Below are 25,148 nucleotides of genomic sequence, written 5' to 3' on the forward strand. Positions count from 1 at the left end.
AAGAGCAGTTCGCAAACAGATGGGGTGGCTGGGGGTAGCAAGTAAAATTTTTCCGAGGGGGTACAAAATCACCAAGTTGGTGAGTTGGAGGGAGAGGGAGTAAAAGAAAACTCCACTTATTAGATGGCTTCTTCTTTAGGCCTTTTTCACACTTTCTGTCTATTCCCACTCCGCATCCCTCACCTCCCTACTATGTCTCTGTCTTCTGATCTTTGGTCCCTGTCTACCCCCGCACATTCTCCCCCCACCCCTCCGGCCCCGCCCCCTGCCCTCGGTTACTTCTCGTGGAACAAAGTCACTGTGGCTCTTAAATCCTATTTAACCCGGCAGGTTCTCTCGAGGGTCAGGTGGAGCTGCACGCAGCCAGGCGCTGACCGGCGCGCCCCCCGGAGCCGGTACCTGCTGGGCGGGACTGCTCCCGAGCGCCCTCCCCCACGCCCCCCCCCCACCCGGGGCGCGAGGCCCCGACCCCGCCCCTTGCTGGCGGCGGGTTTCCGGCAGCTCTGGCTATTATAAGAAGCGCGCTGCGCGGATCGCTTAGCTCTCAGTGTTCTGCTCTGCGGCGACAACTTTGTCTTCCTCCTTCCCTCTGGGGCCCCGCCAGCATGGGCCCCCGGCTCCCCTCGCCGCTCGCCGCCGTCCTGCTGCTCTTGGCCGGCGTCGGCCCCGCGCACTGCGACACACCTGCCAACTGCACCTACCCTGAGCTGCTGGGCACCTGGGTCTTCCAGGTGGGCCCCGCTGTTTCTCAGCGCGACGTCAACTGCTCGGTTATGGGTAAGCCGCCGGCGCCCCCAGCCGCTCCCCCTCCCCGCTTCGGCCCGGGACTCCTTCCTTCGCGTCGCGACCTCTCTGCCCACGCGGAGCGCCGCCACCCGAGGCCCCAGGCCGGGGCCAGTGGGAAGCCGCGACGGACTTGAGGCCCCTTGACGTGACCTTTCCCGCTCCAGGGCCGAGACGCCCTAGCTCAGCGGCTGAGAACTTCTAATGGCACGTTTCCTTAGTGATTCCCGGGGCCTAAACACTTTTTCGAGAACTTCTCCCCCCCCTCTTTTGGTTTACTTGGTTTGGAAGACCGTTGAGACCGTGCAATCTAATGATCTCCTTCCCCAATCTGCATATTTTAAAAAAAATTATGCCTATGAAAAATAAGCTCGAACATTGGAGAAAATAGCAAAAAAAAAAAAAAAAGGTTTTTTCCTTGTGTTAGCTTGTGGGGAAAGAGTCCTTTTGTCCAGCGTTTTTGACTTACAAGTGTGTTGATACCACTAGTCCGAGAAAACTTTGGATGTCTCGGCACTGTTTTCATGTATTGCAGGGAGATAGATAAAAGTACACCCCCCCTCCCCATTCTTTCTTTTCCTTCCTTTCTTCTTCCTTTTTTTTTTTTTTGGAATTAACTCTTCAGTCAGTAATTCTATTTGGGAATGCCCAGAGCCAAACCCAAGGCTGGCTTGTGGAAAACTCAAAAAGTGTCTGGTGTTAGAACACACTGGGAGATTCCATATGCCCTCAGAGAACATCGCTATCCTGAAGACCAGGAATTTAGTGAAGGGAGAAGAAAAAAACCCAATCTCTGGTCAAAAGAGACACTCTTGTTCTGGTAAACCCTCACCGCCCTGTGGCATGTGCATAGTGAGTGAAGCTCTCAGCTGCAATTTCCTTGTCAGCAGAGCAAAGATTGCCAGGTCATTTGTTGCTAACAGACCTATTCAACTGTTCCAACTCCAGATGAATATGTGGCATTTTGTAATCCTAAGCATTATAACCACCCTGTTCTAAAAGTTGGATTTGAAGGTCCGAAGCAGAAGGAGAACAGGATTTGCACTGTTCTGTCACATCCAGTCTCCTCTTTCAGGGTATTTATCTGAAACCTGGAAAAACTGTCCAAAGTGTCAAACCACCAGGGGCACCTGGGTGGCTCAGTCAGTTAAGCATCTGACTTCCTCTCAGGTCATAATCTCACAGTTAGTGGGTTTGAGCCCCACTCCGGGCTCTGTGCCGACAGCTAGTTCACAGCCTGGAGCCTGCTTCAGGTTCCATGTCTCCCTCTCTCTCTGACCCTCCCCTGCTCACACTGTCTCTCTCTCTCTCTCTCAGAAATAAATAAAACATTAAAAAAAATAATAAAGTGTGAAAGCTCCGGAGGGACACAGCAGAACACTTTCAGGCAATCTCTGACTATATATAAATCGTGCCTTTGACTTTAATCTAGTAAAGACACACATAGATTGAACTCCTGTCTTCTGAAGGTTGGAAGCTTAGTTCCTATCAGCACAAACTAGCTTTATAGGATATAAACCTTGAGTTTACTGAATAGTGCGGAAGGATTCAGATTATGAGGTTTTGAACTGTTAGAGCCATTGAGGAGAAAGACACTCCATTTCTTCCCTGAAAAGATAATTTCCTTTGTCCTTGTGATATGGTAGCAGAACTTTTTATATCTTACATTTTTTTGACTACCATTTTGTATTCTACCCATTTCTGCCTGTCATTTTAAACATCTCCTGTTCCTCTTCCTCAGTGTTTGGATGCGCTGGGAAGGTAGGGCTCTACTTTTTGGGATCTCTCTGCCTGCTGGGCCACGGGACATATTTCCTCTTTTGAACCTTAACTTCACAGGTTTGTTCGAAAACCCGGTGGGAGTGTACAGGGTGGAGACTCTGATATGTTCACAAACCAGACTGGTCCAAATCCGGTGGCATGAAAGGAAAGCAGCTTAAAAATAAAGGAAATTATAGAGATTTTCCTGCCATTTGAAGTCCAACTAATTTTCCTTTGTTGTGCATTGTTTTTTTTAGGCCCACCAGAAAAAAAAGTAGTGGTGCACCTTAAGAAGTTGGATACAGCATATGATGATTTTGGCAATGCCGGCCACTTTACCATCATTTACAATCAAGGCTTTGAGATTGTGTTGAATGACTACAAGTGGTTTGCCTTTTTTAAGGTTAGTTTTGTTGGGAATGCGTTTATACTTTCATTGATTTGATATCTGAAGCATCTTCTAATCAAACTCTCAGAATTTTAATTGTAGATTAAGAAGATAACCAGAATTGAGACCATTTTCCCCAAGAGCTATTAGATGGTGTAATTTTGCCACTTTGTTTAAAATTGTGAATTCAGTAAGTTAAAAAAACGATCTATATTTGAATATGTACAATCCATCTGTATTAAATTTACATTTCGGTAAGTATGACTAAATTCTTAATTTATTTTCTTTATTACTGCACCTTTATTTTTAAATGTTGTCTTAGTCACTTGGCTCTGTACTGAATGTGTAGGAGAGATATTGGTATTATAAATTTCTTTTTCTTGGGAGTTATTTTCCTATCCTATCATGGCGTGTTGACTCCGAGAAACTGATGACATTCCTCAGCTTAATGATGGATTGGTTATGTTCCAGTAAACCCATTGTAAATGGAAAATGCATTTAATACGTACCAGACATTATAGCTTAGAACATGCTCAGAACACCTAAAGTAGCCTATAGTTGGGCAAAATAATCTAGCATAGTCTATTTGATAGTGTGTTGACTATTTCATTGAATTAACTGAATAATGTACTAAAAGTGAGAAACAGAATGGTTGTAAGTGTTGTAAGTTTATCACTTGTCCACGCTTGTGACCATGGGACTGACTGCTACTGCTCAGCATCACAAGAGACTTTCCTACTGCATAGTGCTAGCCCGAGAAAAGATCAAAATTCAAAGTCTGGTTTCTACTGAATGTATATAGCTTTTACACCATGCGTTATGTGTGTAGCTTACCAGAGACAGAAGTTGGACTATTGTAAAGTCAAGGACCATCTGTGTTATAATGTACTAGATGTATTAATGTGAGTAACTCCTTTTATTGAGCTGAGACAAAGAGATGGAGAGTGAGTTATGCCTTGGGCCAAAGTAAAAGGTAGCTCTGCCAGTTCAGCCTGTGTTCTTCTTTCACTGGGGAAGTAGTATTGTCCGTTCTTCTATTCTAACACCTTGTTTCCAGTTGCACACATATACTAGGGTAAAATAACTTATTTAGCACAGATTGCAGTCCATCCCAGATAGTCTTCTAAGTTGGAACTTTTCCTGTTGGAGAATATTAACTGCTATAAGTGAATTGAGGACACAAGCCTGAGACTTGCCGTTTCTTACTATAAATAGAGTATAAACAGAGACAGACTTTTTCATGAAGTAGGGTTTACAACTTCTGGAACATCTGGTAAGAGTTGACCAGTTACAGGGATCTGTGGGAAAGTGGGGAATGAATCTGTTAAAGATAGTAAAAGACAAAGGACTAACAGAGTAACCTCTGACTTTACATGATTTGTCTCACATGGCTTGTGATTTAATCACTGGGATATGGTGCTACATCTGAGCCAAGTATACTTCTTAGAATAACAACTTGTTGTTGTTAACCATGAGAATCCCTCTTTAATGTGAAAAAAAAAAAAAAAAAGGGAAGAGAGACTAAGAGGAAAAAAATTTCCCTCTTGCCTGTTTTAGCTGGTCTGATTCTCAGTGGGAACTGATCTATCCTTTCTGTCAGCTGAGAGCCAGCTGTTCATTTTATTAGTTGGAGCCCATACTTGACCATCTAGCAAATGTTTTAATATCACCCTAGATACTATGTATTTAAAAACAAAAACAGTATCTATATGAGTTTTTAAAATTGTGATACATAGGTTGTTAAAAGTGTAAATCAGTTTAGATATAATTCTTGGTCTGCTTAGTGATGAGCCTTGGGCTTTGCAGACCTCTTGTTGATACCCTGCTATAGCCCTTCAAAAGTTTCTTTGCCTTCAAGTTGAGAACCATTTGCCTATGGAATTGATGTACAAGGAAAGACATATTCAAGCCAGTTGTTGACTATGTACTCTACCTCCCTTCCCCTTGTCCTTTTTTGCCTAATACATAATAGACATTTAGTGTTTAATTTGTTTAAAAATTGAAAATGAATCCATGAAGTGGAATCCACTTGAGAAACAGGAGGTCCAAGTATAAGATGGGGAGTTGTATACAAATAGATGAGTAAATAAAATAGTTTTACTCACTTGGCTTAGAAAAATTTTCATCCTGGGGCGCCTGGGTGGCTTAGTCGGTTAAGCGTCCAACTTTCGCTTAGGTCATGATCTCGCGGTTCGTGGGTTCGAGCCCTGCATCGGGCTCTGTGCTGACTGCCAGCTCAGAGCCTGGAGCCTGTTTCAGTCTGTGACTCCCTCTCTCTCTGACCCTCCCCTGCTCATGCTGTCTCTCTCTCTCTCTCCTAGAAATAAATAAAACATTAAAAAAAATAAATGAAAAAAGAAAAGAAAATTTTTCATTCTTCCCTTCTATAGAATGGGAGAAACTGTTGGGCAAACTTCTAAAGTCAACATTTAATTGCCTGGGCCATAACCAGAATTGGATCTGGGCAGTTTCCCTTATTAATATTTTTCATCAGTTTGTCTGCTCTCAGCTTAAATAAGAGTCCAAAGCCGGTAGGTATAGAGGGGACAGCAGGTGGCTGGACGAGGAATCAGAATGCTTCTTTGTATTTCTCTTGAAATAGCAGTGTAAGCAGATTTGGTATTTTTCCATAACCTCAGGTTGTTAAGTCATAGGTCAGTAGAGAGCCACTTTATAAAGTCAAATAAGGTTTTAAGTGTACTCAACCACAAGTAGGAAGAATCAATACAGTTTTTTAAAAAAATTTTTAATGTTTTTATTTATTTATGAGAGAGAGGCAACATGAGCAGGGGAGGGTCAGAGAGAGAGGGAGTGACAGACTGAAACAGGCTCCAGGCTCTGAGCTGGCAGTCAGCACAGAGCCCGACGCGGGGCTCAAACCCACAAACCGTGGGATCATGACCTGAGCCAAAGTCGGACGCCCAACCGACTGAGCCACCCAGGCGCCCCAATATAAACAGTGTTGTTGGGTAGACTCCTACTTGTCATGGGCTTCTGAATGGCATTCTCTGATAAGGAATAAAAATAGGAAGAGTATTCTTCCGTTAATTGATTTCAGTATGTTTTTTGAATTGCCTTTTTAAACAGAACCATTATCAGGGGTGTGTTTTTCTGCTGAGGAATCAGTCACTCCGATTGGTAAATAGTTAAGCCTTATGATAGGATCATAATTTTAATAACCAGAGTAGAATATACATAAGATACTTGGCTTTAAAATTGTTTCTTAATCTAATCAAGTATTTCTAGATAAATCTGTTTTGCAGAGTGAGAATCTATGTTCTTTTGGTAAATCCAAGTGACCGAGTAATGGGGAGCTGAGTTTTAAATTTAAGAAAAATGATAGAGTGGAATTGACTTTGGATAATAGGAAAGGCAAATATTTTTGGTAATACTGGCTAACAGAGAAAGCTTGCTGGGTTTTACCACAAGCATCAGAGCATTTCCTGCAGAGGTACCAAATTGGGTGTCTAACTCAAGAAAAACACAAACCTCTTTTTTAAAAATAAGATTTCTTTCTTTAAGGTTTATTTTGAAAGAGAGGGAGAGAGCAAGTGTAGCAGGGAAAGGGCAGAGAGGGAGAGAGAGAGAGAAAATCTCAAGCAGACTCTGCCTGAGCGCAGAGCCCCCTATGGGCCTTGATCACAGAAACCATGAGATCGTGACCTGAGCCCAGATCAGGAGTCAGCTGCTTAACCAACTGAGCCACCCAGGTGCCACAACCACAAACCTGTTTAAATGAGCAAAGTTCTGACTTTATCTACAGACATAGAAAATATCTTTTAAGTGAAAATTAATTTATTTTAAAAAGGAAGAATTATCAAGATGTAAGCAGTATCTGTTATTTAAAGTGTCTCATGTAAACTACAACATAGTGCATTCAACCTACCACCGGTAAAGAAATAGCTGACATTTTTGCCATGAATTGTCTACTGTCTATACATTCTTAGTCTACAAATCAGTTGGATTTCCAGATCTCTCCGTTGACTCATACCAGACCCTATCATTTGTTTCCTTTTGTCCTTTTCAGATAAGCCTTCATTAGATTGCATATTTGCATTAGATTGTTTATTATTGCTGCTAGAATTCGTTGAGCATGTGGCACATACAGGGTATTCTGTTAGCTGTGTTCCACATTTCCTCCAGATTATCATGCAGCCCAGTAGAGCAGACAGCTTGCACATCACTCTCCCTGCATTCCAACTTTGTAGCAATTGTGATACCCTGCTGTTGCTAGGAACTTGCTTTATTTAGTTCTCAAGCCTCACCTGGAAGGTGGGCATTTTTCATAACCTGAGATTTGTAAGGGTTTTTTTTTTTTTTTCTTGGTTTTAACTGCTTGAGAAATTGGGAGTGAAGCGGAGATAATCTGTTGTTGAATATGACTTCAAGCTAGATAAAAGCTTGGAAAGACATAAATCTTGAAAGTGCCTGGATAGTTTGAGTTTGGTAGGAAGCACTAGGTATATATTCTTAAAAGGTACATTTTTCTACTCAACTCCCTCCATACATTCAGTTACCTGAAATTTTATAGAGGGTTACAAACTCAGATATATTTAGGACCCAGCCAGGCAGATACCTAAGCATTTGAAATGACCCTAATGTAAAACAATAAGGAATGATTAGATCAGTTGTTAAATAGAAACTTTCTTAGAGGCATTCATATTCAGTTAAAAAAAGAAAACAAAAAACCTCAATGTACTGGCCAAAGTAAATGACAGGACTATCTGCAGGCTAGTTTCTAAGAGTTATCAAATTTAATAGCATTACCATTTGGTTATAATTGGTATGTCCAATAAATTTGTATCCCTTGAAAGTACATGAAGATTAAAAGCAGCCAACTTCTTCTTTTTTTTTTTTTTTAATTTGAGGGAGAGAGAGAGAAAAGGGGGGGAGAGAGAGAATATCCTAAGCAGGCTCTGCTCTATGTTCCGTGCAGAGCTTGATGCAGGGCTTGATCTCATGACCCTGGTATCATGACTTGAGCCAAAATCAAGAGTCTGATGATCAACCGACTGAGCCACCCACGTGCCCTAAAAGCAGCCAACCTCTTATATGAAAACAGAATATAACAAAACAGGTGTTTAATTACGGCCGACTTTGTGTCGGGTGGATAAATTTTTTTTTTATGCTTTTATGTATTTTATTTTTTATGATGAGCACGTGTAAAGCTCGAGGAAGGAAGTCATATGAAAGAAACTAAGTTCCAAAGAATATCCTCAAGTTGAATTAGGCTTTCTAACCTTTTCCTGCTTCCCATTTTCACTTTCTCTGAGGCTGTAAAAAGGAACAGTAGAGCAGGAACTCAGACTTCAGACTTCATTTTTAAGATTAAGCCACTCAAGGGCTGGAGAAGATGTGTTGAAGAGAAACTAGTCTTATGACTGAAAATTTTATTTTATGACTGTCAAGCAAACCTCATTGATCTCTATGAGTTTTTGTTTGGGGAACACTAGTCTTGGTAGAACTTGAAGCTAAAAAACACTTCCATGGTTCTTTTTTTTTTTTTTTAAGTTTATTTATTTATTTTGAGAGAGCACAGGGAGGGGCAGAGAGATAGAAGAAGAATCTCAAGCAGGCTCTGCACCATCAGCATAGAGCTTGATGTGAAACTTGAACTCATGGAACTGTGAGATCATGACCTGAGCCAAAACCAAGAGTCCGATGCTTAACCGACTAAGCCACCCAAGCACCGCTTCCATGGGTATTTCTAAAGCAGGTTGCTACTTGAAACAAGAGTGGTATGTTGGGAAATCCATACCAGGAATTTATTTGCACATTTTGTGTGCTAGTGACTTGTAAATTTCAAGCTTGTCACATCAGCCAGAAATGTCAATCATATTGAAGATGCATGTTAAAGATTTGGGAATCTTGTAACATTCTTTTCACTGTCCTTTCTGGGTACATTTTTAAGATCTAACAGTTCAGCTTTTAGAATACTTGTTTTTAGGGTAATTTACTTGTTTTAGTATAAACTCAGCATACTGAGATCCAGATGTTTTTTGTTTTTTTAATTTTAACAGCTTGAGATTTACTCTTAAGAATGTTTCAGTTTAGAGAAAGAATCAGAAGTTTAACAATCCATGCCTAGGTTTTTTTTTTTTTCATGGTGATGCTTAATTGTAACATAATGACTTAGTTTACCATTGTGACCTCTTCATAGGATGTCACTGATTTTATCAGTCAGTTGTTCATGCAGCTGGGAACTGTGAGGGTTCATGATTTGAGACATCTGAGGAACAAACTGGGTGAGCTCCATTGGCCTTTTTAACTTCCCTCCGCCCTGGTGGCTTATGCAAATTACTATTTGTTTATTCATCTGGGAAAGGGAGATGGAGACTGGAGAGATTAGAGTTTTCTTACACGTTTCTTGCTTGAGCCTGCTTCTTGCTTTGCTACGTCTTACCTGCCTGCACTATTTTATGTGAGTGATCTTTCACTTGAGTTATTCTGTCTGCAACACATCGAATTGGCTGTGGCAAGTATGATGCTCATAACATAAACAGACATGAACCCCAAAGGATAAAGACCCAGTTAAGAAAAAGCTCAGGGTCACCTCACTTACTTGAAGTCATTATGCTGCCTCAGGTTGCTCATTTTTTTTCCTAAAAAGACTCCAGAGGGAACCAGGTGAGGCTCTGGCATGTTAGGTCTGTCTTCTAGTAGAGAAGTTGGCTCTTCCAGAGAAATTCATCTGCCTGGCCCTCAGCCCTGTGAGGCATCACCCACCTTTTGAAACTGACTCCTTCCAGAACAGAGACTACTGAGTAGGAAGAAGAGGGTCTTTTTCACTTTTGACATTCTCCTCACTCTTAGAAAAGGTGTTTTTTAAATTTTAATGTTAATTTTTTTATTTAGAGTGCACATGTGTGGTGTGCGCATGAGCAGGGGAGGGGCAAAGGGAAAGCAAGAGAGAATCTCAAATAGGCTCCATGCCGATCGCAGAGCCTGACATGGGGCTTGATCCCACAACCCTGGGATCATGACCTGAGCCGATATCAAGAGTTGGATGCTCAGGAGATTGAATCACCCAGGCTCCTTAAAAAGATGTTGAAAGGATTACTCTTATTGGATCCATAAATTTAGAGGTCTTAAAATTTTTATGGAAAAAGGGTGGTTAGAGAGTAAAGTTGATAGGGACTTCACCATTCCTTGCATTTTTTTAAAGGTTTTATCTTTAACTAATCTCTACACCCAACATGTGGCTTGAACCTACAACCCTGAGATCAAGGGTCACACGCTCTACTGACTGAGCCAGCGGCGTACCCTACCATTCCTTGCATTTTAACACAATAGTATTCTCCCTTTCCCTACCTTCTTTACTTAGCTCCTAAGTAAAAAGGGGATATGAAAAAGGGAACTGGGACAAGCATTGAAACCTCCATAGCTTTATCCTGTATCAGCAGTTTCCAGACTGTTAACAGACCCACAGTGGCCCACAAATGTGCTGGGCAGGCATTGCTCATTTCTGTCACTTCATCTTGTTAAACATTAGATGTTGTTCCAGGCAGCCACCATTAACAGCTCAAAGTGAAAATTAGAGGTGAAATTAGTAGGCTCTTTTTTCTCTAAATTCCTGGTAGTTGAATAAGTATAGATTGTGTTAAGTAGTTTCCCTTCTTTCACAACCTCGCAGGATCTTTTTTATATAGTGGATGGTGGTAGCTTAGGAAGAAGATAAAATAGGAAACTTACCCCAAATAAGTTCACCATTTTTTTCCTCACAAAATATAAGGTATCCTCAGAATGCAGTTGACAAAATTCTGTCTTCAAACTCTCACTCTTCCTTCTAATAAGGAATACCTCTATTAAAAGATAAACCCCCTAGTATTTGCTCTTAGTAAGTGGGATAACTACAGGGATAAATACCTGGAAATACAGATCAAAGCAGCATTAAGCCTGCATTTAGGTTTTTTAAGGTATGCATGATAACATATCTAGGTTGCTAGATTGGCCTGTTTCTTTTAAGTGCATTTAAAAATTAGATTTATACAGTGGTAATTAATTTCAAATGCATCTGCATGTGCTTGAGTGTGTTGGCTGTGTGCATGATACATGTTGCTTAAGCATTCAGCTTTGGAGAATGGCAGCTTTTTGTGAATGTCTTAAATAGCATTAAAGATTGACCAGCTTTTTAAATACTAGTATGGTTTTATTGTTTTTTATTTTTTTTTTATTGAAAAGAAAATATGATTAAACATTCTTAAGAGACAATCTGATCCTGGTTGGCTTGTAACTCTAGTTTTTATTGTCTTTTAGTTATTAAATAGAGCATCTGTTGAGGGGATCTTTTAAAACCACAGCCAAAAACAGACTGGGGCTAAGAGGCAGAGCAGCACGCAGCCGCGGACCTTCTTCCCTCTAACAGCTAGCTGAGGCCTCTAGCAGCTACATTCCCCTTCTGGAGTCTTTCTGTGCATGTAAAATGCTGAGGAGTCCTGGTGACCAGACCTACCTCCAAGGCAGCTGCCCTCCTGAACCATTTCCTTGGAAAGCAGCAACCGCCATTTTGAAATGTGAACAACCAGAGACTACAAAGGGAAAAGAAAGACATCTGGAAGTCTTAGGTGGCCTCACCATTCAGTCTTGGAATAAAAGGAACAATATGCAACTGAAGTTTTTCCTTTTTGAATATTCTTCTATTGAAGTGATTTTTCCAGACTCATTAGGATTTGAATTTTGTGTTGTATTTTGTTCATAGTGCAAGTTTTATTCCCAGTTAAATTATCTTCTTGTGTGCATTCCTTTCTTTAATTATCTTGAGGAACCATAGGACCCATTGTAAGAAGAAATTCATGCTTCAGAATATCTTGAGATGCATGGATCTAATTGGTGGAAAGATAGTTCTACAGAGGACATGTTAGGGGGGCAGGCTTTCTGAGATGAGTCTAACTACTTAACGGGTATCTCTGTAGCTCATAGGCCTGCAGTACCCTGGCCAGAAAGATGGGGTGATTAATACATTTTTTGGTCAGTTTTTTTTTAATTAGGTGCCAGTTTTGTATAAAGAACTTGATATATATTACCTTACAAGAATCTTATGAAGTAGATATTATGAGCTTCATTTTACAGATAGGAAAAATTAGTCTCTGACTGTGCATCTAATTGTAAAATGGCAAGGGCTAGTCTTTCAAGCCTACGACCTCCCTGGGGCTAAAGAGTAAATATAAATCATGGTACCTGGAGTGACATTTCAGTGGATTTTCTGGAGACACCCACTTAATAAGCATTATGAATGTTAGTTTAATGGAATGAAGTAGGCATTGCATTGGCTCCTCTTGAACAGTTTACAACTTAGATTTCCTCACCAAATGAGGCTATTCTTTCTTTTCAAAACCAGGGTCCTTTCATTCAAGACAAAAACTTAGCTTTTTTCCTTTTGTATTCTAACAAATTGGAAGGAAGGTTCTGAAACCGTCATATTAAGTAGCATTGCCTAGTTGACTTCTCTTAATTAAACTGTTGTTCTCCCTGATTGCTATCTTTTAACTCTTGCCTACTAAACAGTGGACTAGTTTCCTGCTCCATTATTCAGAACTAATGAATATCAGCCTTGGTAAACTGAAAATGTGAAACCACACCTAGTCCCTATTTTCTGGGAGGTCTTTTGTCCTGTATCTTTGCTTGAATGGAAGAATCTCTAGATACCAGATTTTTATCATTTTATTGGCTCAGAGAACTTTTTGTGACCTCTTAGTGGCACTAGTCTGCTATTCTGGAAAGGTTATCTCAGAAAGGTGAAGTAACTGTATACCCAACTACTTCTGCCTGGGTACCCTTCCATCCTACCTCTGTACCTGATAATTCATTACTCAGGACTTTGATGTCCCCTCCATGAGACCCTTCCCTGCTCTCTCCATTGGTAGGAGAACTGCCATAGTTTTGGTTCACATTGTGCTTGCAGTTTTCTGCTCCTGTAATTCTACACTAACTGCTGTAATGGAGAGATTTGATAGCACATCTTCCAGAATGAAAAGCTGTATGTCACCCTGTGTATCTTCAGAACCTGATCACATTGAACTTTATAAGTGTTTGGAAAATTGAGCACACTTCTCTTGTCTTTTCAAAGAATTTTCACAGGTAATATCAGCTTACAAAGATTTAATTCTTTTGGATTCTAGAAGCACAAATCAGGAATGATGCTGTTTATATTTCTGGTTCTGTGCCCTAAAAATATGTATCAAGTTACTTGTCTCCAAGGTTCAAAGAGTTGCATATTTTCAAACTAATTTTCAGGATGTAAATACTGACAAAGCAGCCAATATCAGTGTATAAGAATGTATTTCATATAGAATTTAAAACCACCTCTACGAAAGTCTTTTTTTCTATTTCTCTGAACAGCTTTGCATCTAAATGTTTTGCTAATGGAAAAGAAAACTTGGTAGATACAAAATTACAGATATGTGTGTTAGCAGGTGCCCTAAAATAATACTGCTTTGCATTTTCTGTCACAATTGCTTGTTTGTCTTTTCTGGCCTTTAAACTCCAAGTGCAGGGATCAACTCTGTACTACTAACCATTTTATTCCCTATGTATAGTGTAATAGATGATAAAAGGCCTTCAATAAACGTAGAAGAAAGAAAATTGAACAATGTATCATTGTATTGTTTTGTTTTATTGATGTGTTTCTGGGTGTCTTGTTACCTGTATGTAGTGGATCCTCAGGCCATATTTGTTGAATGACACAGTAGAAAACAGTGGAGACTTTTAGATTTTGTTGTGTTCATTTATTTACATTTTAATTACATTTTAATTTTTATATGAGACTGGAAAAGCCAAGACAGGGCTCAAAGTTAAAAACAGTTCTAACTTTCAGAATTACCAAAAACTAAGCCGTCGAGGTAGATAGCAAGATGGCAGATTCTGCACAGCCTGCAGTGCTGTGGGCTGTCCTGTTCCCTCCCCTGTTTTGGTAGAGTGAGAGGCAGGTGCAAAGGTTGGATTAAATCAACTCTCAGATTTCTTCCAATCTCCTAGTTTAAGAATTTATGAATGAGGAAGTGAGGAATGAGCCAGGAGGTTTTGACAACTTTATTGAGTGGTAAATTTCTACTTTAACTAATTCCAGGACCTATATTTTGTTTTAACCTGAATGTCTTTTAAGCACTGGAAATAAATTCATTTCCACGTACAAATCTATCTTTACTTCAGTAAAATCCTGGAAGGGATTTGGTTGCAACCACTTCCATTGCATTTCCACTGCAATGACTTCTTGGCAGTTTCAAAATTCATTGAATTTCAACTTTTTAAACAAATGGTTAAATCTAGTTAGGTAGAAAGCTAGAGCTAATCCTTGAAGCCAACAGAGGGAAGTTTGTTTCTTTCTGAGGAAATAGTTGGTACTCTTGGTAGGTTAGGGAAAATATCAGTTTAGTAAAAATGCTCCTTGTTCTCTTTTGTTGATACTTTACTCATACTCCAGACCTGACTGCAAGTGAAAGCAGTTAATCTATATACAGGAAACTGAGAGCAGAATTCAGTAAACATGTTTTGTTATTCAGTATTGCTGGAATGTAATATCTCTGCATATACGCTTTATCATTAAATCATTCAACTTCTTGCCAGGTGTCTTTTCCTGAAATGTTGAATGATTTTGATGGATACAACCTGGTTCTCCAATTTTTTGTTATGTATTCCAGTGTATAAAGGTACATTTAAAAAGTTATGCACATGTACTGCTCTTTGCTATCAAACACATAAAGTAGTATCAAATGATTAAATATTTGACTCACTGTCACAAAAATGGGTTTTGCCAAAATAAATTTCATGATGATATTCTTTGAAAATAATACAAAAGCATGCTTCAGTATAAGAATCTGTTATCTATAATTTTCATTACTGAAAATTTGGAAGCACAATTTTCTAATTAAAATCTTTAAGAGATTTTAGTATTTGATCCATTTTATTAAAAGTATGAAAGTATCACAGGTTTAGTGAAGTCTGGAAGTGCTCTTTGGTATTCGGGATGGTGGCAATTTTTTTTAAATTGAAGTAGAGCTGACCCAGTGTTCTGACAGTGTCAGATTTGACAGCTCTGTGCGTTGTGCCACACTCACCAGAAGTGTAGCTAGACAGAGTTTAAGTGAAACGTGTTTTATTGATGACTGAGATTAAAAACTGAACACTGCTGTGATGCAACCATCGGAAAACATGTGATTTCAAAACCTTCTATTTGTATTTGCCTCGCAACTTCTGCCAGGAACAGGGCACATGTAAGCTTTGTCATTCTCTTATGTCTGCTTATATTAGTATTTGCAAATTCTGGTTTCTCTTGGTTTGTGAGAATTAGTCTCATTAAATCAGATAGGTACAGAACTCAGAGTAAGCAGGCCCATGTAAAAGAGACGTGCTACATCCTAACCATCCTATGGGTAGCACACTGCCTGGCAGGTGAGCTTCTGACCTTGAAACTGAGCGACAGCATCAGTGTTGCTTTGTATATTAAAGAACAGTGGAAGTTGGCTTTCAATTTTATTTATATATAATTACAAATGTAAAGAGAATTTCTATTTTTCCCAGTATTCCAATAGATCATCTTTTCATCTCATTTTAGAAACCACTGGTTCACAGCCAGGATCAACTGTTCAGTTGACAGATTGGGCTTAGTGTTTAAGTTCTCACTGGCATAGTTCAAGTCTTAAAACAACTTTGTAACCTTTGTGGTAACAGATAATCATACTTATATTGTTGCTTGTTTCCTGTCCCAACTTTTTAAACTCTTCAAACTTCAATGTCTTCTTTATCCTTCATAGGAATCCAGTGATGTAGGTATCATTCCCACTATCAGGTGAAGAAATTGGGGCTCGTTAGTTGTGGTTTGCTCAAGGTTACATAAATTATAAGTGGCAGAACAAGATTTAAAGGGCAAAGTCCTTTTTACTAGACTGCCTTTTTCTGATAGCCAGTGCATTACATAAAAGTAAGTATTCAAATATTTGCCAAGTATATTATTAATCAGGGAAACAGTGGAACAGATGATTTTAAACCCCTCCGTGTCAAAAAGCACTTGAGAAAGAGATCCAGGATAAATAACTCAAGTTCTAAAATATCCCAACCTGTTCTTTTTCAATTGGTTAAGTATTACTAAATGTAATGATAATTGATAAAATGAGTGAGAACTCGACGAGGGGTTTGAGAATGTTTGCCAACCCTGGGTAATTTTGAAGAAGCAAATGGATAGCTAGTGAATCCTAGTAGTTTCCTAAACCTAAATGCTAGTGTGTGGAATTTGTTTACATTTTATGAAATTATCTGTTGAAATTGGCATAAATGAATAGAAACTTAAATTATCCCATCTGTGCCAGACAGTATTCAGACACTGATGTTTATATAAATGAAATAAATGAAAACCCTTAAAAATATTTTCGGCTACATTTCAAGCTGGATAGTGTGGCCAAAACTTCAGTTTCTTAATTGGTAATAATGTCGGAAATCACATTTCACAATAGAAGCAAAAATGACTGATACTGTGAGAACATTCAAATCAAGAAAATAACAGGCACAGCATGTGGTCCTTTCAAGCTGTAAGGTACTGAGTAGTCAGCTTCTGGACTGCTCAATGCCTCTTAGACTGAATTCTGCACAGATTAAGGTAACTTCAGGGTCTCTGTGATATCTTAAAAGCACTGCACTTCCATTAATTACAAACTTTGTATCTTTTCTGAGTTTCTTGTGTTATTGCTAAATAGGAGTTGGCATGTTTGCTGTCCTTTATTTTCTCTTAGTCATTAATTTATTCACTAATTCCATAACTGATTCCTTCCTTTTTTTTTTTTTAATGTTTTATTTATTTCTAGGAGAGAGAGACAGCGTGAGCAGGGGAGGGTCAGGGAGAGAGGGAGTCACAGACTGAAACAGGCTCCAGGCTCTGAGCTGGCAGTCAGCACTGAGCCTGACGCGGGGCTCGAACCCACGAACCGCTAGATCATGACCTAAGCGAAAGTCGGACGCTTAACCGACTAAGCCACCCAGGCGCCCCCATAACTGATTGCTTCCTAATGCCAGTTTCCTGTTTCCTGAATAAACAAAAAATCCTATTTTCACAGTGCTTTTTTTTTTTTGAGGAGAGAACAACTTCATAAGCTGCTGTGGAAGTGAAATGGGTCAGTATATATAAAACAGAATCTATGAGGTGGAGTCTATTATTATCCTGATCTTATAGATGGGATGCAAAAAGGATAAGTAACCTGCTTAGGATCGCGCAGCCAGTAAGTATCAGAGGTGGATAGAGCCTAGGCAGTCTAGCCTGAAGACCGTGTCTTTGACCTTTGCTCCCCATCAAAAAACCTTGGCAAAAAAGGTAAAAAGATTGAATTAGAAAATGACCATTAGGGTTGCTAGAGAATGTAAGTGGCCCTTACAGGGCCATGGAAAGCAATTTGGACTTGACTCATGAGAGTCTGTTAATCTTTTCCAACTTTTTCTAAAGGAAACAATGCATAAAGTAATGATCCTAAAACTTGTGAACCCATGTTTGAATTCTCCATTTACTATCCAAAGCAGTTAAATTTTTTTTTGAGAAGAATAATACCTGTTATCCCAAGGAATCATTGTGAGGCTCAAATGATACAGATGGAAACTTTGCAAATTGGGATTTAAACCTTTTCTTCATGTTTTTTTGGTATCTCCTCTCTGGTTTTGGCAGTTTGCTAGTATGTTTACTTCTCTAGCTCTTCGTGGAAAGACAAAGTATATGAAGTGGTTTGTGGTATTGGGAAGAACCCTTGATTCTGGGAGCCCTTGGTTTTATAGATTCTAGTTGGACCACTTTCTAGGTCTTTTTTTGTTGTTGTTCTTCCCTGAGACTATATTATCTCTATGTTTCCTTGCATTTCTAAGATTTATGAGTGACCAGTAAGATACTTATTATAAAGTGTGAACTGATAGGTATATGTTAAGGTGCTATAGTTCTTTAATGTTGATAAAGAAGATAGAGTCCTTAAACAAATGTGGTAAGAACCTGCAGCAAAATCAGTCATGCTTTGGTGAATTTTTCCCCCTCCTTTCAAAATAACAAGTCAGCCTTGCCATCATAAGGAAAGTTCATTTGGTGTTAGACATGAGGCGTGTAACTATGACTCACTTGTGCCAACCAGGTGAGCAAAACCACGCTGATGAAAAACATGGGGCCCAGTTCTTCTCACTTGAATGCCCCTAACTATTTTGGTATTTGGGGAAAGTTATTTCATCTGTGATCTAAATTGCTGCCTAGATGGGGAAGTTTCCTGGGCTTCTCCCACATGGTTAGCTTCTTGAACCACATGATGTCATAATGAATTATTTGTTTATTTCATTAAATTGAGGGCTGGGGCCGCATGAATACATTTGTGTGTGCATGCCTAGTACCTTGCACTGATGCCTGAGAAATAGGTGACCAATAAATATTTGATAAAAAAAATGAAAGAACATGTATAATAGGTTCTATAACAGTTTTTTTTCAGGAAGTGTAATCATAATTCCAAAACAAGTGAGTGTTAGCAGCTTCTACCAACACCTGGATTGTCTCTCATATTTGTCTTCTTCTAGGACTTTGTAGGCTGTGAGTTTCATTCTTAGGAAATGATATTTTTTATTTTTTTTATTTTTTTAAGTGTCAGTTCATTTTTGAGAGAGATTGTGCATGAATGTGCGCAGTTGGGAGAGAAGAGACGGGGACAGAGGATATGAAGTAGGCTCTGTGATGAGAGCAGAGAGTCCCCTGTGGGGCTCAAACTCACAAACCATGAGATCATGACCTAAGCCAAAGTCAGACACTTAACCGACGGAGCCCCCCAGGCACCCCAAGAATATTTTTTAAAGTGATTAATTTATCAAAATGTATATACCAGTCCTCATTTTATAAACAAGAAGATTCTACCCAGACTCATTTTGCCTTTTTTCCATTTTTAAAATTTTATTTATTTGTGTTCAACTTAAGTACTGTCCTGTAACTTTTTCTTCTTAACATAGGTTTTCTACAGGGGTCAATAAACTTTTTCTTATAAGGTCAAATAGTAAACGTTTCTGGCTTTGTGGGACTTACGTATTCTAAGGCAGCTACTCAGTTCTGTGGCTGTAGCGTGGAGGCAGCCATAGACCATATGTGCACCAGTGGGCCTAGCCGTATTCAATAAAACTACTTTCATAGAAGCAGGTGACCTTTTCTTCTATAGAACTCATGTTTATCACTTAAAATGCTATATAATACTCCTTTATGTTTATACCTGAATATTTAGGACACTATTTTATTCTTGGTTTTGTTTTTTTAACTTTTCTGTTGCAATGAGTGTCTTCCTACATGTAGTATGTATGTGTGTGTGTGTGTGTGTGTATATATATGTATATATATATATTTCATTTACATGTACCTGACACTTTCTGTAAGGTACATTTCAAGAACTCTTTAAAGTCTTGTCAGATTGCTATCTGAAACCACAGAGGTGGGTGAGCCTTGACTTAGCACCCCCAGCCTGTCTGACCAGCATCCTGCAGAGAAGGGAACACAAAGAGACACTGAAAAGAATGCTAAGGGGCATCAAATGAGGTGCCAATATGAGTGGTTTTGACCTATAAAAATAGCAGTTGCATGTAGTTTTGATTTAATAAATATACATTTTATTGGTCTTTTTACACAATACGCCCTCTAATGTTGCAGCTTGATCATATCCTAAGGCCTTTGTTTCATTGTTTCTCATCCTGAGCTGGGGCTTCAGCAGGGACATGAGGACCGGTAAGCTGAACTAATGCATGTGAAGATATACTTAGCCAGCTGTAGATGGACAGGTTTCACAATATCATGAACCACCAATATGGCTGCCGAGTATAAATCTGTATGAGTAGTCCATACTCACTTACCCTGTGCTGTATGTATAGCTTAGTGGGTGGTGAACCCCAAGATTCAAATCTAGTTTTTTTCGATTCTAAGGCCAAATATTTTTAACTCTATTCCTAAATATGATTTGAATTCAGAGAGAGTCAGATGCAATAAGGTAATTTTACCTTTAGGTATAGTTTAGCCCATACATTCCTCTAAACTCAGGGGTTGCAAACCACAGGCCTGGTTTTGTAAATAAAGTTCTATAGGCATGCAGTCTGGTTCATTCATTTCTGTATTTCCTATACATCTTTTGTATTGCAGTGGCAGAGTTGAGTGATTTTGACAGAGGCCTTATAGGTAGCAAGCCTTCAAATATTGTTTTTCTGGCTTTAAAAAAAGAAGTTTGCCAATCCCTGCAAAGAGGTAAAGTAATACCTGTTATATTAGTAAGGACTTGGCAAACTAAGCTTATGAATCAAAAATAACCTACTGTGTACTTTTGGAAAGAAAAGTGTTACAATTCAGCTGACTGCTGGCAGTTTGTTTATGTGTCGTCTGAATGCTTCTGGGCTTTTGTTCCATTAAGTTAAGTTAGTGCCTGAAATTGTGCCCAAGTCCCTCCTTACTGAAATTTAACATGAATTTTTCCTTTCTTCCTCCCACACTCTGGGCTCTCTTCCTCTAGGAGGAGATGTTACAACATGAGGGTTTGTAAACTCTGGGACCTAAGTATTTGAGTTCAAATCCTAGATCTGTCACTTTGTAGGTATCCAGTGGTAACAGTGGAATAAAGGGCCATATTAATGAAATATAATGGAGAGAATATTTAATAATCATGTTACTTTTCTCTCCCCAATAATCAGATTCTCCTAATGAATTGTGAGGTTGACAGAAAAAAGGATTTTGTTCTATGGAAATTTTTCATCCTTTATTTTTATAGTTTGCTGGAGTATTTCTTTGAGTAGAGAAGTATAGTCTGACAGATTGAACAGGATTTTGTTTCTGCCACATAGCTGCTCTGTTACCTTTGGAGCCACTCATCCTCTCCGAGCTGAGCCTCTACTTACTTGCTGGGAAAATGGGCTTATTGAAGCCTCTCTCCCCAGAGGCTTAGTGAGGCCTACATGAGGAAGCTTTCGTAAAATGCCTGCCATGGGGCAGATGCTCTTAAAATGTTAGTTTTATCCCCTGCTTTTCATTCCCAGAAATGTTTTGTTCTGCAAATTTTGTTTGGCAGTCAGTGCCTGCAATCATAGAAAAGTTTATTTCCCCTCCTTTTATAGAGTAATTCTCAGAATGTAACCTCTCAGGGTGAATTTTTTCTTTTGGTTGGCAGAGGCTGGTTCCCAAGATGAAATGAAAAAGGAGCATCTTGACTGTGAATGGGAGCCGGGGAAAGGGGCCTGACAGAGGAGCACAGATTCATTCACTGCTGTTCTTCCCTTACTTGATTGCAGTATGAAGAAGAGCACGGCAGGGTAACCAGTTACTGCCACGAGACCATGCCTGGATGGGTGCACGATGTGCTGGGCCGGAACTGGGCTTGCTTCACGGGAACCAAGGTGGGAAGTACCTCTGAGAATGTGAATGTGAACACAGCACACCTTGAGAGTCTCCTGGAAAAGTGAGTTGTTACAAGGGAAAGATACATTTAATTTTGTTTTATAGTATGTAGAAGGATGCAGTGATATTAATTCTAGGAAAATTTTGTTTTGATTACATACAGTTTATTTAACGTAGAAACATAGATCATATTATATAAAACCTAACTGGAAAAAACGTGTGGAGTAATGGAACGGAGAGAAGAAAATATTTTTTCCAAGAGTAATGGACCAATGATGGCTTTCAAGAAAATTTATATGAAGGATCATAGAATTGCAGTGCCAAATAAAGAAAAAGCATTTTATCATTGCCATGTTTACACACATGTTTATGCAGCAGCAAATCATAGGTGATAGTAATTGAACATAACTTTAAAAAAATTTTTTTTGACATTTAGTTTTGAGAGACAGAGAAGGAGTGGGAGAGGGTCAGAGAGGGAGGGAGACAAAGAATTTGAAGCAGGCTCTAGGCTATAAGCTTTTAGCACAGAACCTGACGCAGGGCTCGAATTCACAAACAGTGAGATCATGGCCTGAGCTGAAGTCGGATGCTTAACCCACTGAGCCACCCAGGCACCCCTGAACATAACTTTTAAACAAGGGCAGTGAATAACTGCCCATGAGTAAATTCTTCCCAGCCAGGCCACGCAGGCAGCAAATGATCCTACAGTAGAGAAGTTGGGGACATGGTTCTGAGGTAGAGATGATGGGGACAGCAGTTTAAAGAGGACAAGTTGCCCTTGTCTGGGAAGGTACACACAAAGATCTAAACTAACACATCCTCTCCATTTTGAATTTAGCTTTTAAATTACTTTGTTTGATTTGACCCTTGAGCAACACATTTCCTATTAAACTGCTCACTTTTCACTCTCCCACTTGGGATGTGCCATGTACTAATGTGCTCTTTTTGGTATTTTAAATAATGCCTCACTTAATGAAGAAGCTACTAACTGGAGTGCTCAGAACCTATTCTGCTTCACCTGTAAAAGAAGTATGTGGGACTAAATTGCCTTTAAGGTCTCTTTCAGCTCTTAATGATCTGTTATCCCATAGTGAAGTACATTATTTTTAATTTTCTTGAATCTTAAACACTAAAAATAATAGTGTTTAAGACCTACCTTGTCATTAATATAACATATCCCTGTCTGCTGTTTTGCTAGATGTCATTGATAAAGCAAGAAAAGCAGGGCTGACTTACCGCTTCTCGAATACTTGAAAGTCAGCAGTGACTCTCATCATTGGAAAATACTTCAAAATAGACCTTTACAATTTAAAATTTGCCCTTGTATCTAAAGAAACAAACAACTGTAACTTGTTTTTATTTTGTTAGTGTTGTCAGAAATCAGATACAGGAAGTTTTAAAATCTATTTGAAAATAATACCTCTATGGTTCCACACTCTGCAAGAAGGAAAGAACTTTTGATTAAAAAAATATACACATGATTACAAAGTAGTTGCACATTTTTCTTATTATTTTCAGTGCTCCCAAGTGTTTTTTTTTTTGGACTATGTCAAAATAATTCTTCTGTGAACATCTAAATAAAAAGGGGAAGAAAAGTTCACAACATGCCTACCTGTTACTCAAATTAGGTGTATCTTGCTTTGCATAATTGGGAAGTCTTGGATAATGAGTCCCACTTACTGATAGAATCCTCTTAAGTAGAAATAATATGGTGTATTCTGTAATTCCTAGTACCTGGTGCATAGGTTTGATATATATTTGTATTGTACTAATCAATTCCCCTGTATTCTCTCTGTGTTAGATTTATTTATATCCACATCCATACCCATACCAAGCATTTGATATCAGGGAAGCCAGTGCTTCTCAGATTTTAATATTATTGTGAATCAGCTGGGAATATTATTAAAATGTAGGTTCTGATTTTGGTGGTCTGGATGGGAAACTTGGCATCTGCATTTCTAATGGGCTTCCAGGTGCTGCTGCTAATACTGGGTTCAAAAACCAAATTTGAGTAACATGGATACAAGCCTAATGTCCATATTTAATTTTTTTTGCCTCCTATGTTGTAGTGCTTGCCATGCTATATGTACATTATGTACAGTTTATAATGTTCTCGCCTTTTTAAATTATTATTACAAAGTTATAAAGCTGCTTTGTAGAAATAGTAGGGGGTGGAGCAAGGTGGTGATTCTATGTTGCCACTCAGAGATAATGGGTTTTGGCGGTTTTTTTTTTTTTTTTTTAAAGTTATTTATTTTGAGAGAGAGAGAGCGTGAGAAAGTATGTGCACTGGGGAAGGCACAGAGAGAGGGAGAGAGGGAATCTCAAGAAGGCTCTGTGCTGGGGTGCTCACCTAGGACTTGAGCCCAAAAAACGTGAGATCGTGACCTGACCCGAAGTCAAGAACCAGACACTTAAGTGACTGAGTCATCCAGGTGCCCGTTGGCATTTTAAAAATGTATTTATAGTGTAAGTATATTTTCACCAAAATTGGTTGATTCTATATAAACTTCTTTGATATCCTGCCTTTTTATTTAAATACACTCTGAATACGCTTCCGTATCACTTGTTAACATTAAAAATAACACTGCCAGTTATTTTACCAGCAAAAAGTGATTTTATTTGGGAATAGCAGAGAATTGCAACTGGGACAAGTAAGCTATGGCAAAAACTATACACAAGTGTGCGGAACAAAAGGGAAGCATGCTCTTTTATAGAGGAAAGGAAAGAACTGGTAAGGCTATGCTAAGCAAAAAAGTCCTTGGAGTAAAATGGGAGTTGGAAGTATAGTGGCTTCTCATTGGCTGAGCTGTGGCCCTCTCTCATTTGCTGTGCTGATGCCAAGGGAGGAGGTAAGCCTTTCTTCCTCCTGCTGGGATAGTGAAGTAGTATCCACGGCAAGGTCCTTATCTTCCTGTTGGATTCGCAATTGGTGAAGAGTGGTGGGGCATGAGAGCTCCCCCTGCCAAACCTCATTTTAGTGAGATTTCCTTTAATTAATTTTCACACACTAAATAATCTTCTGTACATTGTTACTGAACAAACTTATCATCAATGAAGTACATTATTTATTTAACCAGTCCTTTATCTTTCAGAACATTTATTTAGATTACTTACAAATCTGTCAGTATTATAAGTGTTTCATCGAACATCCTTATACATACATCTAGTTTTTTAACATTTATTTATTTTTGAGAGAGAGAGGCAGAGTACGAGTGGGGGAGGGGCAGAGAGAGAGGGAAACACAGAATCTGAAGCAGGCTGCAGGCTCTGAGCTGTTAGCACAGAGCCTAAAGCGGGCCTTGAACCCACAGACCATGAGATCGTGACCTGAGCCGAAGTCAGATACCCAACCGACTGAGCCACCCAGGCACACCAACTTGAACTTTTATGGAGACATTTCAATTCCAGGCTCTTGTTTTGCATCTCCTCAGGCAAAAGTGAAGGGTGCTTTTTGGACCCTCCTCATAAGTCGTGTCTTCATATGTGAACAAACCCAAATTTGCTTTGGTGCCAGAAAAACTGAGCTCTGTTTGAACAAAAGCTATCAACAAAAACTGCTATAAATAACAGTTTGTTTAAAATATGAGGGGTGAGGAGGAGGATGTATTTCAGAAGCCTGATGACGTTAGAGCCAAATTAAGGGGATTTTTCAGATCAAAAATTGGTCACATTTCTTGTTAGAGTGTCTGATGCAGTTACTCATGGCTCCCAAAAATTCTTGAACAGGGTTAATAGGCTCATACTCTGAATATCTCACTACAAAATGACGTGAGTCTAGTGAAATTTCATTAAGGTTGAGTATTTCAGGAATCCTAATAATCTGGCTTTTGTTCTCTGAAATTGGATTTTATTTTATCT

At 39.1% G+C, this 25,148-nt stretch overlaps 1 protein-coding gene across 2 annotated transcripts in view; it reads left to right on the top strand.

The window, feature by feature from the left end:
- Nucleotides 1-395: 395 nt before the first annotated feature.
- The window catches only part of CTSC (cathepsin C), a 37,749-nt gene continuing 12,996 nt past the window's right edge, over nucleotides 396-25,148 (top strand). Inside the window, exons 1-4 of one of the 2 annotated variants that reach the window (XM_039253685.1) lie at nucleotides 396-777; nucleotides 2,802-2,947; nucleotides 9,093-9,177; nucleotides 11,189-13,052. In XM_039253685.1, coding sequence (XP_039109616.1) covers nucleotides 606-777; nucleotides 2,802-2,947; nucleotides 9,093-9,177; nucleotides 11,189-11,199 — 414 coding nt within the window. In that variant the 5' untranslated portion in view covers nucleotides 396-605 and the 3' untranslated portion in view covers nucleotides 11,200-13,052. Of the gene's footprint in view, nucleotides 778-2,801; nucleotides 2,948-9,092; nucleotides 9,178-11,188; nucleotides 13,053-21,181; nucleotides 21,349-25,148 lie in introns of those variants that run through there. The other variant, XM_039253684.1, reaches the window with a different exon arrangement.

Source organism: Hyaena hyaena, unplaced genomic scaffold, assembly GCF_003009895.1.
Source record: "Hyaena hyaena isolate Hyena2069 unplaced genomic scaffold, ASM300989v1 scaffold_462, whole genome shotgun sequence".
In the NCBI taxonomy this organism is placed as follows: Eukaryota; Metazoa; Chordata; class Mammalia; order Carnivora; family Hyaenidae; genus Hyaena; species Hyaena hyaena.